Genomic DNA, 17087 nt, shown 5'->3' with positions numbered 1-17087 from the left:
ACTGAGTAGCTCTGCCTGAATTCTTGAGTTTATAAAACTAAGAGAAAATGCAATCTGCACAAAGCCATTTCATTCTATATAAAACTTACAAACTGCCTCCTAGTCTCAAAAGCTCATGGTTATTAATGAATTAGATACCAAGAAAAAGAACAAGTATTGCATAGATTCTACAGGATTCCTGCTAGTGCATCCTCCACCTATCCCAAAAAAGATATTCCTGACATGAAGGAAATATTTATAATAGTCTACGTTGGGTACTGGGGGCTGGAATGGGAAAGAGAAGCAAGGAGAATTCAGTTGTGGTTCTTGCACATTTCAAAGTGATCTTCAGCATGTGCAAATGCATATTTGGAAATAAGACAACTGCTTAGAAAAATTAGATATATTAAAAACACACTGAAACAAAACAATAAAAAGAACAGAATTATATAGAAACAGCATGCAGACAGTAACAGAAAGATGACATGAAGATATTTATTAATTAATTTCTTCTGTTTTAAGCAGGAATGGCCTGAGCTACAAAGCTGTATAGGACAATGTACTGTAAGAGCATCAATTTAAAATTAAAACAGTTTAACACACATAAAATTACAAGTTATATTGAGAAATCCTGTCCTCCTTAACTGGGACGTTGGGGATAATATTCCATAAGTAAATACTGAATTCTCCAGAGTGCATTTATCAGACTTGTCAAAAAAAGCACCAAAATCTGATCAACTAAATAGTGAAGTGAAGTAAGTGTCTGAAAACATTTCATGTCTGCTGTGAAATTTCAGCTCTTGTGTCTTTTGTCAAGATGTGAATATTTTTGTTGGGTCACAACATGGAAATGTAAACCCCTCATTAATCTGGACTGTTTTTGTTTTGTTTTCATCAGCAAGATCGCAAGGTATTTTCTGTTAGTCACATTTGTATGAAAGATTTTTCTAAAAATTACATAAGTTGTGCAAAACATGTGACTAAAAGACAGCTACTGCCTTGTTACATGGACTTGTAATACAAGAAGTGTTGAAGGGATTGTGTGCATCCTTTTGATAATCAGTCAATTTTTTTCTGTGAGTGATATATGTGCCTTACATCACAAAGGAAAATATGTTAATTTTGTGCAAATACATTTTGCACATAATTGTGGAAACCTTCACCTTAAAAGTGCTTGTTGTCTTACTCTCATGCTGGAGTTGAGAAAGTTCATGTTGATAAACAAACTCACAATAGGTTGTCTTGACATGTTTACGCAGTCAGTACAAATGAGAAATTTACATCCCCATCACATGCATCATTTAACTGTTATTTCTTATTTCCTAAAATATTTCCTTTCTCTTCCTAAGTATCCCAAACATGAATCAAAAGAACAGTAAGGCATCTCTGCTTCCATGTCCATTTATCTTTTTAACCACTTAGGTCACTACACTAATTGTCTCTGTTGCTGAAGAAATCAAGGAAGGTGAATCAAGAAGTGATAAATTACAGTGTTTCCCACTAAGGTCCACTAAAGTAGTGGAAAACGCACAGTCCTCCCCCATCCTGTGAAGACCATTTCATATTAATCATGGAAAAATTGAAGCTACCATATGACAATTTGTATGTTTCACTTTACTATTATTAAAGATAAACTCCTCCAGATATTAGTAGTATATCTGAATACAATGCCAGTCAATTTACTAAGCTCTTGTGGTGAGGAGTGTCCACCCCCTCATGTCAGGCTTTCTGAAAAGGTTTCCCACCACCCACTCCTAGTTTGAATGCTGTTACATTTGCACCTGATTAAGTCGGCTGCAGTCCATGAAAGCTTTTACTACAGGAAATTTATATGTGCATGAGACGAATGTGGCACAAAAGTAATTGTTGTTTTGGTCTCAACAGACTAGCACAACTCCCACCACTGCAGATACCTTTCCAATGAAGTTGGTTTTCAAAGCCAACTGACAAAAAAATTTAAAAATGGGAAAAGGAAACATCTATTCACACTCAGCAACTGTTGGCTGAAACATTTTAATGTTCTCTTATTTATTCATTTATTTTAAAAGAAAAGCATCAGATATCTGAACAACACACAAAATGGCAACTCACCTCTTCCCACTGGTGAATGTATCTTATGAGTCTTGAGAGTCGCAATAAACGCAGCAGACTGAGGATTTTTGTGAACCTCACAATGCGAAGTGCTCTAGCTGTCTTGTAAACTTCTGAATCCATTCCTTTTTCTACAATAAGGAAGATATAATCCACTGGTATGGATGAGATGAAGTCGACCACAAACCAGCTCTTTAAATAATTCATCTTGATGACTTTGGGATCTAGTATAATCTCAGAGCTGTCCTCATTGACAGTGCCAGTTCTAAAGTTCATGATCAAGTCCAAAAGAAAGACAGTATCTGATGCCACATTGAAAATAATCCATGGCGTTGTTGTCTGCTCTGTAAAGAATGTGATTCCAACAGGTATAATGACAAGATTTCCAACCATCATTATAAGCATTATTAAGTCCCAGTAAAACCTAGGAGAAACAGAAAAGATAATTATGGAACAAAGCAAGGTGTAGAATTGCCTTCCCTTTTAGGCATTTAATTGTTTTACAACTTAATGCAAAATTACAAGGAATTTGACAGTAATACTAATCGTCATCAATATGCTGTCAGAAAGTAGAGTGTAAGAGGACTGTTGGCGGGGCAGGGAAAAGCATTTCATGTGCCAAAGCCTTTAGAAATGGAATAAAGATGTTAGCAGAATGAGTTGATGGAGTACGAGAGCCTGGAAGTAATCATTTATGGACAGTGAATGCTTGCCTATTTTAAAACAGCTCTGACTTTATTTGATTTGTTTGTTGGACTGTTTTTGGCGAGTTGAGGTGGGGTGTTTGCGTGTTTGTTTGTTTTTTGTTTTTGGAACAGGGGGAACTGGACAGAAAGAGGCTCTTTCTCCCAGAAGTGTTAGCTTCCACTTTCAAGGAAACTGGTACAACAGAGAGCAACACACCTTTCTCTTTGACACAAAATGTTAGTGTTACCAGCTCTGGATTCCATTACTTTATTCTGTGGCATGTGAGGACCAGGTCACAACCTAAAGTTAAAATTCTAGATCTAACAGTAATGAACGAAATTATATTTTATTCTAATTGAATGTAAAAACAGCAGAACTATCTTGGCCAGGGTTGCACCCTGGAAACTTTCCAAAGACTTTTTTTTTTAATTTTCCCCCCTTAGTACTGTTTTAATGTGTTTTATGGCTTCATGCTTAAGCTACCTTGAAAAAGGTTTGTTCTAAAAAAAAAAGAGCTTGTATATATATATAAATGAATGCTTGCTAAGACAATCCACTTCTCATTTTCTTCATGGCCTTCTATTTGAGTGAACTGAGTGGGTTTTATTCTACTTTTTTATATTATTGTTGAGTATATGATCATCTGGTCTTGTTTTTAATTTCTCTTCTGTTTGGTGAATCTTAATCTTTTAAATCAAAATGTTAAACAATATGCATGTACGGGGAACAGTGTAAGCAGTTTTTGCATTTTGCCCATCATTTTTCACTCATCTGTATGAACAATGCACAACCAATTGCACATCTCAGGCACATTCAAGAAAGTGGCAGGCAGCTGGCAGAATCACCCTCTTTATGTTATTTCTAGTTTGCACTGCTTGATATTAATAGGATTCTGGCCTTAGAAGTTTTTAATGTTGCTTTATATAATAATTTTAATGCTTGTACACTATGTCGGGAGTTACTTTTGGGACAAAGCCAGAAACTGAAAAGTAGGATACGGAAATCTGTGAAATAAATAAAGCTTAGAACTCTAAGAAAGAAGGAAAGGAGAAGAGAGGAGGAAGGGAGGCTAGGTGAGAAGGATATAGATAAATTAATATTAATCCACCGTATAGTTACAGGTGATGACAGGTTTCCATATTGTCTCACTTCAAGGAATGAATAGTAGGGACTATCTTTCCATGCTTTTTCTTTCTGGCAATCTTTCTACTATTATTATTAAATGATGCTGCAATTTCACATCTGAAATTGTGCCTTTTACCTAGGTACTCAATATGCAATGGTGATTATGGAATAAAAAATGTGCTTTCCCTATCTACCCCAAGTAAACAAAAGAGATGAGCTACACTTTTTGATCCCGGAGAGAGAAAGAGAGAGAGAGAGAGAGAGAGAGAGAGAGAGAATCTGCTTACCTAGCACCAAGACTATTAAAAACAATGAGCCTTCCTTTCCTCAAACATATATCAATAGCATTGGACTAGTAAAGCCTGTGTAATGGTAAATAAAACCATGCTGCAAATCTTCTGTTTGTGAACACTGACACTAATGAAGTCTGTGGTTCATTTCAGCCCTTCAACATTATCAGTGATTATATAGGAAGTGGTGCATCATCCTGTGGGATCATGCTATATGTTTACTGGGAAAGGAAAGAAAGGTACAAGAAGGAGGCCTCAAAATGGTCATGTTTTAAGTGAAGATGAGAGTGTTGACCTGTGGTCCAAATTTCCTTGTTCTGGAATGTTATAGCTTCAATCATAACATTACAGTATTTTAAACTGACATTTTGAGGGTTGGACAAGGAGACAGATTAGATAGAATCTTTCTGTCTGTGTGGCCAGAAGCCTATAATTTGCTCTTGCTGATTCAAAATTCAGTATGATAGTATCAAATAGAGAGACACAGAGTGTTTGTACCAGTGATTATGCTGAATGCTTCACCATTATAAAATTCTAGGTTTGTATAGTTATAGTACAACTTAAAACAGAGCACAACTCTTCTTGGTTAAATTGTTCCAAGAGTTATTCTTACACGTTTCATAGTATCAGAGGCTGAGGGCTCTGGCTTTAGAATACACCCAGAGTTATCTAAACATGTTCAAAATCTGTCATTACTTCCTACTAATGACTGGCAGATGGAATACATTCACCATTGTGCTGAAGAGTCACATTATCATTTCATGGCAAGTTTGAAAGGATGTGTGGCATTTGGTAGATTTTTCCCAGCCTCCCTGTCAAAACCTATCACTGTGTTTACATAAAAATGAACTGGTGCCTGCTGTTAATCATGAATGCATTGGCAACTCAATGAAACTCACTCTTGGACTCCTTCCATATACAAGCCCAAAATGTTGCGGAGCGTGTTCAGCAAGGAAGATATACAATATATCGGACAATATATTATCTGGTTTTCCTCCTCCACACCTTTCATGCAACAGAATCATACAATTATAGACTTGTAAGATTTTCCAAGGATAATCTAATGTGACCCCTCATTGAAGCAGGAAATGCATAACTAAAACACGCCTGATAGAAGGTAATCTATTTACAGATCTACTATGAAGAAGAGTTCACTTTCTGACATAGTCTATCCCATTACTGAACAACATTTATTGTGAAGAAGTTATTAGTATTTAGTGAAAATCTCCATTCCTTTAATTGGAATCCATGGCTGAAGATCCTGACCTTTGGAACTGCATAAAACAAACTTGCTCCATGTTCCATATGACTGCCCTTCAATGTAGCTATCCTATTGTACTTCAGCCATCTCTTTTCTATGATAAATTCACCCAGCTCCCTCAATCATGATTTACAGGCCTTGGTTTCCAATCTGGTGAGGTCATTTTGAACTCCAATTCCACCTTCTTTGCTATTATTAGCTACCCCACCTAGCTTAATGTAAGTTACAAATCTGATTACCATTCTCTCATACCCTAAATCAAAATTATTTATAAAGATCTTGAGAAATACCGAGCCCAGAGCAAAACTCTACAATCCGCAACTTGTCATTTCCTTCCAAGATGACAAGGAACATCTGGTCAATGTTCTTTGTGTATGATCAATTAACCAGCTGCAAATCTACCCAACATTAGGAACATCATCCATGTCGCACTGTCTAGCTCACGTTTTACCGGTCTGGCTATGAAAGTATCATAAGGGGCCTTGCCAGAAACCTTCCAGAAATCAAAGTACACAGTATCCACAGCATACTTTTCATTTATTAACCTAATGACTTTTATCCAAAAAAAGAAATATTAGCCTGTTGTGACATGTTGTTGAGAAAACTGTGTGATCTTAGCTATCACTATGTTTCTTTCATAAATCAACAATGATCTTTCAGTGATCTTTTCCAGAACCTTTCCTGTCATTGAAACAAGCCCAGTACCCAGGAACTTCACAAGAATCTAATTAATTCCCAGCTACCAGCAACTGAATTTTACATCACTTGCCTTATATATGCATAACTAAGCAACAGTGTTTCAGTCATTGTGTTTTGAAACATTCAAAGCACTGCATGCATATTGTCCCAGTAAAGTATGCTTCTGTTAAAGCCTATTCTATACATGTAGAAATAAAACAAAAGGAATTGACACCTCTTGCTTAGACATTGTAACTACTGTAGTTGGCTAGTCATGGTAGTTTATCATTTTCAGTCACTACCACCAGATTGTGTTTTATGTGCTGTCAAGTAAAGTCTTAACTTACGGTGACCCTAGCAGGGTTGTTAGCATAATGTAGAAATTTGTGTACTTTTTTGTAATGTACTTTCACCCACATTTTTAATGTATGCATCTATGTGCACTTTCCCCCCCACTGATTAAAGTCTGTGCACATTTTTCAAAGACATCCATGTTATGTTGTACACATTTATTTCCCTACAACTCTGAAAGGAAAAGGACCAGTTGCTCATTATTTTTTTCTGATGACAGAAAACTAAAAAAAATGGGACCACTTTCATTAATCCCCATCTGGGCAGTCATCCAGAATCACATTTTACACAGAACTAGACCTCCAAGGTAGGCAACTGTATGTCACATCTCAGGGCAAGCCCTTCCCAGGAGTCCAATAACACATTAAAATTAATATGGTATTAGATTCCTAATATTAAAACAACAATATATCATAAAACCCTCAACCCATATGCAGTACTAGCACATTAAAAATGTTGTTGTAGCAGCAACATTAACAGTACGAATTATGAAAAAATTAAATCAGTAACAGCTTTTGAAAGATGAAACATTAAAAATAGCAGCGGGTTTAACACAAAACACTACCAAAACTAATTAAAAGCAACTTGAAACAAGGACAATTCCATGGCCTCAAACTGTAATCCAAATATTTTCAAACTACTGTATTTCTCATTTGTGAAAGACAGAGATTATTGCAACTGCTTTTCTTTGCCAAGTATATGAAGTATGGCTTAACACAAGAAAATGCATTTGATACAAGAAATGGTTATCATCATCTTTGATCTTACCCTTTCCCAGTTTTATCATGAAGAGAAGTGAAGACCTTTCTTCAAGAAAGCTTTCCCTTAATGACTAGCTGCCTGAGTGGGTTTTTTAAAAAACAGATTGTTGTGCCCTAACTGCTTTGAATGCAATTTCAGTGTTGCTTTTGTTTGCTGTCTTTTGGTGGTGGTATCTGTTCGATCCTTTTTAGTATTTGTATACTTATGTTTTTTAGCTTTTAATATTGTATTTCAATCTTTTATTGGTGTAAGCTGCATTGGGTCCTTGTGCCCTCCAGAAAGACAAGATAAAAATATTTTAAATAAATAAGAAAGAAAGAAAGAAAGAAAGAAAGAAAGAAAGAAAGAAAGAAAGAAAGAAAGAAAGAAAGAAAGAAAGAAAGAACGTCAGTCTCATAATTTGCTTTCATCCTGGTAGCCACCAAGGCCACCTTTTCGCCTTTAATTTCTAGATGCCCAGCAGAGTTTTCATTAATATATGGTTCTAGAGTATTCAAATGCAATAGATTACCTTAATCTATTACATTATGATGTGCAAGTACTATTAAGCACCATACTGCAGTCGCAGAGCTTGGAACAAGAATCAATGGCTTCCTGAGGGAAAAATGCACTCAGGCCCAAACTATATGATATATATATGGTACTGTTTGCATGTCCCTGGAAGTAGAGCCCCAGGATGTAATAAACAATATCTGATTGTCCTTGCACAGGCTTGTATTGCTCCACATTTTTTAAATTAGCTTCCTTTTGCTTTGTGATTGGTCATCAGGAAGTAAACACAAGCTTTATCTACAAATCTGACTATAGTTTGAAGGAATTTCATGTGTACAAGTGAAAGGCTGTAGTAGGAGCAAATATGTATTTCCCTGAACACATTACATGACCTTTATTCAAGCTGTTACATTTGCTCTGGGTAGGTGGGGCTCATTCGCCTTGGAAGGCAGCCCATCTAGGAGAAGGAAAATTCGGATCTCAAACCTCCACTGCCTTGTCATTATATCCACCGATGGGAAAGCAATCCCAGAGGCAATTCGTGATGTTCTGGCAACTCCTGCGACGTCACTGGAACTACTTGTATGTATGTATGTATGTATGTATGTATGTATGTATGTATGTATGTATGTATGTATGTATGTATGTATGTATGTATGTATGTATGTATGTATGTATGTATGTATTTATTTATTTATTTATTTATTTATTTATTTATTTATTTATTTATTTATTTATAATAATTTTAGCCGGAGAAGTGGATGCCAGCCATTGAGGAAAAGAGGAGAACTATAGCAGCACACAGAGCCTGTCCTAGTGAATACAACTTGCAGGTTCTTTGAGTTGCTCATAGCAAAAACCAACAGACCGTCAGGAGATGTTCTAATGATTATTGGCTTCAGCTCTGCTCTCAGATACAGATAGCAGCTGACACAGGTAACATCAAGGGAATGTATGACAGTATCAAGCAGGCATTAGGTCGAATACAGAAGAAATCTGCTACAGGCATGATCATCCAGGACCGAGCACAGCAGATGGAACACTGGGTGCAGCACTACTCTAAGCAATATTCCAGAGAGAATGTAGTAACCAAAGAGGCATTAAATAATATCGAGTGCCTGCCTGTCTTAGAAAAGTTGGACAGCGAACCAACTTTAGGAGAAATAAAAGCAGCCTTAGATTCCCTCAACTGGGAAGGATAACATCCCTGTTGAAATGCTGAAGTGCTGTAAAGATACCATCACCACTGACCTGTATGAAATCTTTTGTCTTTGCTGGAGGGAAGGTGGAGTACCACAGGACATGAAGGATGCAAACAATTACACAGAAACAGCTTGTTTCTTCCACATGCAGTAATATGCAACAGCATTCTGGCCAAAGCATGCAGCATCACTTCCACCCTATGCAAGTATTTTATTTACAAAAAGACTCACCGTGTTTACATGAATAGGATTCCCCTATTCCCTCATAAGACCATAGGACGATTGTCAGCCAAGCCATCCTGTTTGAATCATATATTTATCCTCAAATAAACTTTGTCAAGCTCTGAGCCACACATTGCTAATCATCATCATCATCATCATCATCATCATCATCATCATCATCATCATCATCATCATCATGATGTGCTGTCAAGTCATTTCTGAATTATAGTGACACTTTCTAGGGTTTTCAAGGGAGAGAATACACAGTGGTTCACCATTCCCTTCTTCTGGGGGATACCCTGGGACTGTGCAGTTTGCCCAAGGCCACACAGGTTGGCTCTTCTCCCAGGAGACACAGTGGAGAACTGAACTCCAAAACTCTGGCTCTGCAGCCAGATACTTAAACTACTGAACTATCCAGAAATTACAATCTCATTTTTTGTTCTAGAAAATATAATGGGAAAAATGACATTACATCCCATCATCTAGCAATTTCCTGTTTTTAGTGATGTGCATTTTTGAGCACTGTAGCTCTGTTATCGCAAAATCATATATGAAGAAAAGGAACTGGTCAAGTCTCAGATTTGTTCATCTGCACTGACATTCAAATTATTTCTGGGGATGTGTTGGTGTTATTGAATCCTTCCCTTACTGATCAAATTATGTCACACCTGGATGCATCTCACCATCCACAACATTTGGAAAGTGCTCTAAAACTGAGTGTTGTATTTTCTTCATGTTCTGAGCTTACCCTACCTGCTGACGTGGAGCAATTCTTCATTCAAACTTCCAAAGATGTAGCCATATTTAATCATAGTATTCATAGTTTGCTATTTATAATATATTGAGACAAGGCAAAAAGCAGAAGTTAATAACAGATTTGTTTGTTTGTCTGCTTATTGCATTGTTCCAGTTCTTTCAAAACAGCACTAACATACACTATTAAAAACAAAATTTAACAGTCAAAGTATTAAAATCATTGGACTATTTATCACAATAATGTTGCTTTGTGGCTTTGAATGTGTTCTCTCTCTTATACCATGAAAGCAACAGGAAATGATCTCTTTCTCTTTTTGCACACCAAATGCTCCAGGATCACCAAATGCCTATCTACCTCCCATTCAAAACTTTGGAGGAATTAAAGGCTCTTGAACTTACAGGCTTGAATGAGGAAAATAAAACTTCTAAATGACTTTGGCATACAGTCCACCTGCCATCTTCTTTTTTGGCTCACTCTCACAGATCTGTTTACATTTTGCTCTTTATACAAATCGCTGTGGGCAAAAATATTAAAATTAAAAATACAGAAATTGAACATCTTGTTTATTTCCAGGCCGGATCCATAGTTCAGCAGTAGAAAGTATCAATGCGAAAGTCCAAATGCTATCTGCAAACAGCCATGGGGTGTTGGTGGTTTCAAATTTCACACCTGGTAACATTTGACTAGAGTTTTCCACCTAGCTCTTCACACAAAGAGCCACCAAGGAGTCAGCATTGGTTTCTGAATCACTATCATGTTTTTTTAAAAGCCATGTTTTTCTGTTGCATGCAGTCCAGGAAACTGGGGTTTGAAGGTGGCGGGGGAGGGGGTATATGCAGATTGTCTGGTGGCTTTTTTTTTTTAAGAGCTGGGCATTTAAAAATGTTTTAAAGAGCTTTAAAAACATGATAGTTTTTCTGGAAGTAAAGCAAAAAAAAAGGGGGGGGAGAAGAGCAAGGGTGTAGTGAGAACCTGACTGGTTTGCAGGTCAAGAAACTATGAAAGCTCAAACTGGGATTATGTTTAAATTGGTCTTCCATATGAGTGTTTCTGTATAATAATACTGTAAAGCTCAATACAAATAAAAGACATCTGGACTTCTGCTGACAGTTTTCTTTAACACGTTTAACAAAATGCAGAACAGGGCACTCAGTTGCAAGCTTTAACTTTACAAATATCATGACTGCCAAGGCATTAAGCTTTCATTTAAGAATATTTACCCCTAAAGCTAAGTAGTAATCTCAGTTATGTAAATGCTTCAGTTCTTCTTTTTCAAACCGGCAATGATCAAGTGTAATCAGGAGTGAGGAAATAACTCGTGATGAATCATTTATACCATCAGTTTAGGTGCAGAATTGGCTATCACTGGCAATAAGCTACTTTCCCCCCCTTCAAAACATTATCAAGTCAGCTGCATTATGCCTTTTCTTTCTCTTTTACACATTTCCTGTTCATTCATTTTTATTGGACATTTTAACTAATACTTAATACCTGAAAATTTAAAAAATTATATAACTTGTTTGTCTTAGCAATGATTGGTTACTTGATTTTTTAAATTTTTGCTTGAAAGGAGAACACAATGCAATCTCTGCTTTAATTCTTTTGGAAGATAATGACAAAAATCTGACAAAGTTAAAACTGAGTAAGCACATGAATATTTCTCAGTAAGTGTGTGTACATGTGCAAATGGGAGTGTATGCAGAAGGAAAGGAATCTGACAATTTGATTCACTAATTTACAAAACATCATTAAGGGCTAGATGGACGTGGTTTAGGTATCTGGTTGTGGAGCAGAGGTTGGGAATTTGATTCCTCGCTGTGTTTCCTCTGAGAAGAGCCAGCCTGTTTTGCCTTGGGAAAGCTGCACTGTCCCAATGTGCCCCCAGAAGAAGGGTAGGGTAAACCACTTTTGAGTATTCTCTATCTGGAAAACCTTGAAAAAATACCAGGCAATGTTATTAAAACATTGACTTGTATTACATAACAGATACAGTGGTGCCCTGTATGACGACGACCAGAGTAATTGCATTCCAATGCATTTCAATGGGAAATGATACTTCAACTTACGACCATTTTGAGTTACGTCCGTCTTCTGGAATGGATTATGGTCGTAAGTCGAGGCACCACTGTATATAGATCCTTATATAGGCCTTTTTGAGCCTAAATAGACGTTAGTGCTCTGTTTCAACGTGCTATTTTGGAGTTTCATTTCTTTTTATATGTCCTTTGCTTGACCTGGTCAGTAATTGCATGGAAATGATTTATGCTTATTGAGAAAGGTGTTTGTCTGTCACAGCAATACTAGCCAAATTAAATCTGGACACTTGGCCTTGGAAAGACAATCAATATGGTCCTTAGCCAAGTCCTTTGAACACACATGTTATTATTTTGTCAATTACGAAGAATCTCCTTATCAGTGTTGCAATTAGAGAGTTATTCAATATTTTCCCATTTAAGAAAGAATGTGTTGTGATCTTAGCTAAAGGCCTGATGTTAGCTGACTTAAGAGTATAAAATACCTCCAGAGTTCTTTATTCAGTACCTTTGGCACAGGCCTTCGGTAGCTGGTGTTGTGCACACGGTCTGGATGTGAAGACTTGGATGGATGGAATGACCTATCATTGCTTTCTCGGGCTATGATGGTTTTTTCTTTCTCTTCCTTTAAAAAAAAGTTTTGTAGCTCTTCCTCTTTACTGTTGCAACACTGTCTCTCGACTCAAATCAAATCAAAACCTCTTGCCCCTGGGAAAACACCAGGGCACTGACAATAATCTTAAATTATTTTTCAGTTATGTCCTTATTTCAGTCCACAGTTCTTTTGGTTCATGGTCAGTTAAGTTTTGTAATATAAATTTATTATCTACATTATCTTTCAGTTATTTGATAATACTGTATTTTTCTGTGGCTCATGGGACTTGTAGTGCTACATAGCTTCCAGTCTTGCAGACAGAACATTGATTCACCTGGACTGTTTTTTCATCACTGTGAGGTAGGGAAGCATTTCTCTGAAATTTATTTATTTGTTTATTTATTCCATTTCATTTTTATACCACTCATCTGGCCAAGGGCCACTCTGGGCGGTTTACAACAAAATGGTTATATTACAAATGTATGCCACTGAAATATATATTGATGAACTTTAAGAGTAATCTTTTAGTAAGTGTTTGTTTCAGGACAGAAAAATTGGAAAGAATTATTGCTTTTAACAGATTCACAGTGTGTTTGTTCATTAGACCCCTACTATTTCATAGCATGTAAAACCTGCATGTATTTTCCAATGTATCTGAATCTTAGAGAGACACTATCAGTAGGAATTGAAGACATCACGCAGATGGCAAAGGTCCATGATTTTTAATTAATTTATTTATTTACTTAAAATTGATTCCTGGGAAAAGCCAACTAAACCAACAGCTGATGAAAAAACAAACAAGATAATGTTTCACACACACACACAATACTAAATCTTTTCAGTGAGAAGGAATTTGGAATTAATTATAATGTGTGGTGTTTCACCTATGGAAGAGAAATAATCTTTGACATTTATCGACCTTTCTGGCTAAAGTTTGTGTCAGTTAACTGATTTTAATAGCAGATGAACACATGGACTGATTGAGTAATTAATTAATTAACAGCTCTACAGTTGGTGTATTGAGAGAGTTCTCTAAATCAGCAGTAATGGATGAAGGTGAACTTTGATTCCCAGCAACCCTTCCCGTTAGGTATGCCATCAAAGATTGATGAAGATTTGCAGTCCCACACAAAGAAATTAACACTTTCTCCTCACTGCTCTAAAGGAAACATCCAAGGCTCAAACTTGCATCAGGGGCAAAGCACATAGGAAGGTTTAATACTTTGATCTTCATTTTGTCAAGAATAGGCAAAGCAATCTAATCCCATCCATAACTGCAGTAGTTTCTCTGTCTGCAGATATCCTCTTGTATTAGAAGGATGAGATCACTCGTATTGCATTGGGCAGTCCTGCTCACTTACCATTTCCAACAAATAAATTGGCAAAATGGCCACTGGATTAGCTTGGAATTATTGCTTGGGTTCTTCAAGAAATTAATCTTTTATTAGATTCTGATTCTGAATTCTTATATCAATTGGCTGGAACTTGGAAAAATGCATTCTCTCTCAAAACACATTAAGATATGTAAAATTTGGTAAGGCTTTATGATGCCATATCAACTAGGAATTCACATTAGTGTATTAGTTTAGTTCTAGCCAATGTCACTTTTACATGATCATTCATACGTGTTCATTTTATGCTCTCTACATTTTTTTCTTTAAAACTGCATGTACATTTTGGAAGTACATGTATTTTAAATGTATAGTGTGTGGTTTTTTTAAAAAAAATTGCATATAAACAGGACACATAGGGAGACATGTGAAAGTGGCAATGATTTGACCTAGAGGAGTGGTCAAAGAACAGGGGTAAATTACCCCAAATGGGATAAAAATGAAAATCCTGGGGGTAATGAGGACACGACCCTAACCCCCTTCCCTCCTCCTCCTCCTCTGGCCGCACATGACCAAGAGCCTTCCTTTCAAATCAAGGGGGTAATGTTGCTGTACTGTATATTATTTTTTTTGGAGGGGGGTAAAAGGTTAAAAAAGTTTCCTGACCCCTGACCTAGAGCAATACATCCATCTTTACTTGATGTGAGCACTATTCAGTCATAATATATCTGTTTCTTATCAGTACACATCCCTTTCTTCCTGTGGAGAGGGACATGTTTCAAGAAGGACAACTCTGTTTTGCATTTCACTCTATACATGAGCAAAAATCATGGAAATTTTAGATCCTTCCTTGGACATGGAGCCTATATGCAACCAAGAAGTTCTCCTCTTCAGGCACATCACTCACCATGTAGAGAAAGCAACAACAGAGAGGAAAGGGGCTGATTCTTTCTTTCTGAGTGTATTGTTTAACTGGGTAAGTAATGACTGAAGAGGGATTCAGAATCACAAACTACCATAAACAAGAAAAATGCAGATAGATAAAATGGGGCATTTCACTTTTATTGTTGAGTCATATATGATGGGTAATTTGCATAGGATAATTAAACTACTCAAAGTTAATAAACTGTGTGCACATTTTTTGCCTCAAACACTTTATTACTGTAGCTGTATCTTGTCTCAGATACACCTTCATGCTATATGTTATAATTAAAATATTGTCTTTTAATAATGTAAGCCATTTTGGGCCGTATTTGAGGAGAAAGGTGGGGTAAATAAATGAATAAAATAAATAAAATATATTTAAAGCATTTACAACTTGTCTTTAAGTCAAAAAGTTTTCCAAAGTGCATTATAAACTGCATACCCCAACAGTCCCTGCAATGAATCTTACAATCTATCTATGAGTTTTGTTACTATGTATCATTTTACAATTTTAATTGTCTCCAGCTAGCTACATTTTATTATTCTCTCTATCTGGAAGTAACAATGGCTGAAATACTGTTGCACAGTTACACCAATGGCATAACTTTTGGGGGAAAAATGCCTGCTGAGTTGAGCAACTTGGTATGCAACAAATAATGTCTGTGTAGATTTCTTAAGTTACCACAATTCACTTCCAAATGGTAGTCCTTTTATATAACTCTTCAACAGGATTTCAACCAATGTGTTACAAAGATGTGAGATGTAGTGGGCATCACATCAGTTCTGAAATAAACATTTCTCTGCATGGCACAACAACAGTCAACAACAATATGATCATATGCATGTGTGTACATCCATCATAAGAGAAAGATAATTATTTCCACATTTTCACTTTTTCCACCCAGTACAAATTATATTAGTAATACACTTTGTCCTGTTGCCTGCACTCTTTGAAAACCCTTGGGAAAAGATACTCTGTCTGATCCCTGAGTGTTCAAAGTAACCCTCGTTCTTTAATGACTTCACACAGTACCACCACAGCTGTTTCTTTGCTTCAGACACATAAAGTACAGGTTAAAGGGGACAACTGAAAGTGTTTCGCTTCAAGTAAGTTGCCCATAGCTGCAAATACAGATAAGCTGTTCTTAAAATAAGCATTTGAAGGAACTTAGGTCACTGTCATGTATGACCCCATGCTCCTCTTTCTGTTCATTCTGTTGATAAACATTTATATTCCTAAAAGTTAAAACTTTCCTGTATGCCACAGGGTTACAGTACATTTACTTTCTTGTTGATCTATATTTTGTTAGGCTCAATTAAATATGCAACTGATTTCTAAAATAGCTTTAATCTTTTTGTCAAAATGGTATTCTGAATAGAGAAGAGTTCCATCTCATAGTTGTGATATGATGTGGGGTTTGTGGAATGGGAGCTGGTGTTCTGACAAGGATAATTAAATGAAATGGCAACACAAATTCCATTAGTAACCTTGAAACTGAAACGAAAACATTTATGATGTGCCATAGGGTCTCTTCTGAATTATGGCAGATCTTCTAGGGTTATCTAAGTTTGAAGTGCTCAAAAGTGTTTACCAGATCCCTCCTTTCAGTGGTGCTCTGTGACTATGCACCTTGCCCAAGGCTGCATAGGCTCTCAATGTTGCTCTCCCAAGAGGCAAAGTGATGGTTTGAACTCTCAGCCTCTGGTGCCACACCTAGGTGCTCCAATCCACCTTACCAAATTTTTGCAAGATAGGTTAGATAATATGCAGCCAACAGGCTCCATGCCCTCCCATTTGTGTGCCACTTCATCCTTCCCCAAGTTGTGCTGCCTTGTCAAAATTCAGTAGCAGATATTGCTCAAAACTGCATTTGTTTGTTTACTGTGCTTAAAATTAGGTTTGTTGTCTCAGAAGCCCCCCCCCAAGCATAATTCTTGATTAATTCTTGAACTTCCTTTACACCTTGTTTTAAACTAACACTAATGTTTTGGGGGAGCTTGAAGGTGGCCTTTTCCCCCCACTTCCACCACCAAATTCTGATACTGTATAGTGGAAGATGAAGCCCTTCTTAGATCTTTGGGGGAAAGAGGCCTTGGTTCACTCAGTATGTGCTACCCCTGCCTTATATATGCACAGAAATGCAGTTATGTTACCTGTTGTCCTTCTTAAATAATAATCTCTTTCTATTGTGGAGTCCAGCTGACTCCATTTGTGTACATTCCCAGGTAAGTTAATAGAAGACTACCATTGTGACATCCTACAGCTATTTTTAAATGCTTTCCACATAGAGAACCTAGTTCTTT

General features: G+C 36.7%; 1 protein-coding gene across 2 annotated transcripts in view; it reads right to left on the bottom strand.

The window, feature by feature from the left end:
* HCN1 (hyperpolarization activated cyclic nucleotide gated potassium channel 1) overlaps nt 1–17087 on the bottom strand; it is a 237615-nt gene that overhangs the window by 198144 nt on the left and 22384 nt on the right. For both annotated transcript variants that reach the window (XM_078384442.1, XM_078384443.1), the window contains exon 2: nt 2071–2494. In XM_078384442.1, the coding sequence (XP_078240568.1) occupies nt 2071–2494 (424 nt within the window). The remainder of the gene's footprint in view (nt 1–2070; nt 2495–17087) is intronic.

Source organism: Pogona vitticeps, chromosome 2, assembly GCF_051106095.1.
Source record: "Pogona vitticeps strain Pit_001003342236 chromosome 2, PviZW2.1, whole genome shotgun sequence".
NCBI lineage: Eukaryota > Metazoa > Chordata > Lepidosauria > Squamata > Agamidae > Pogona > Pogona vitticeps.
Note: the sequence above shows the minus strand (reverse complement) of the source record. Positions and strands in the feature narration are given on the sequence as shown.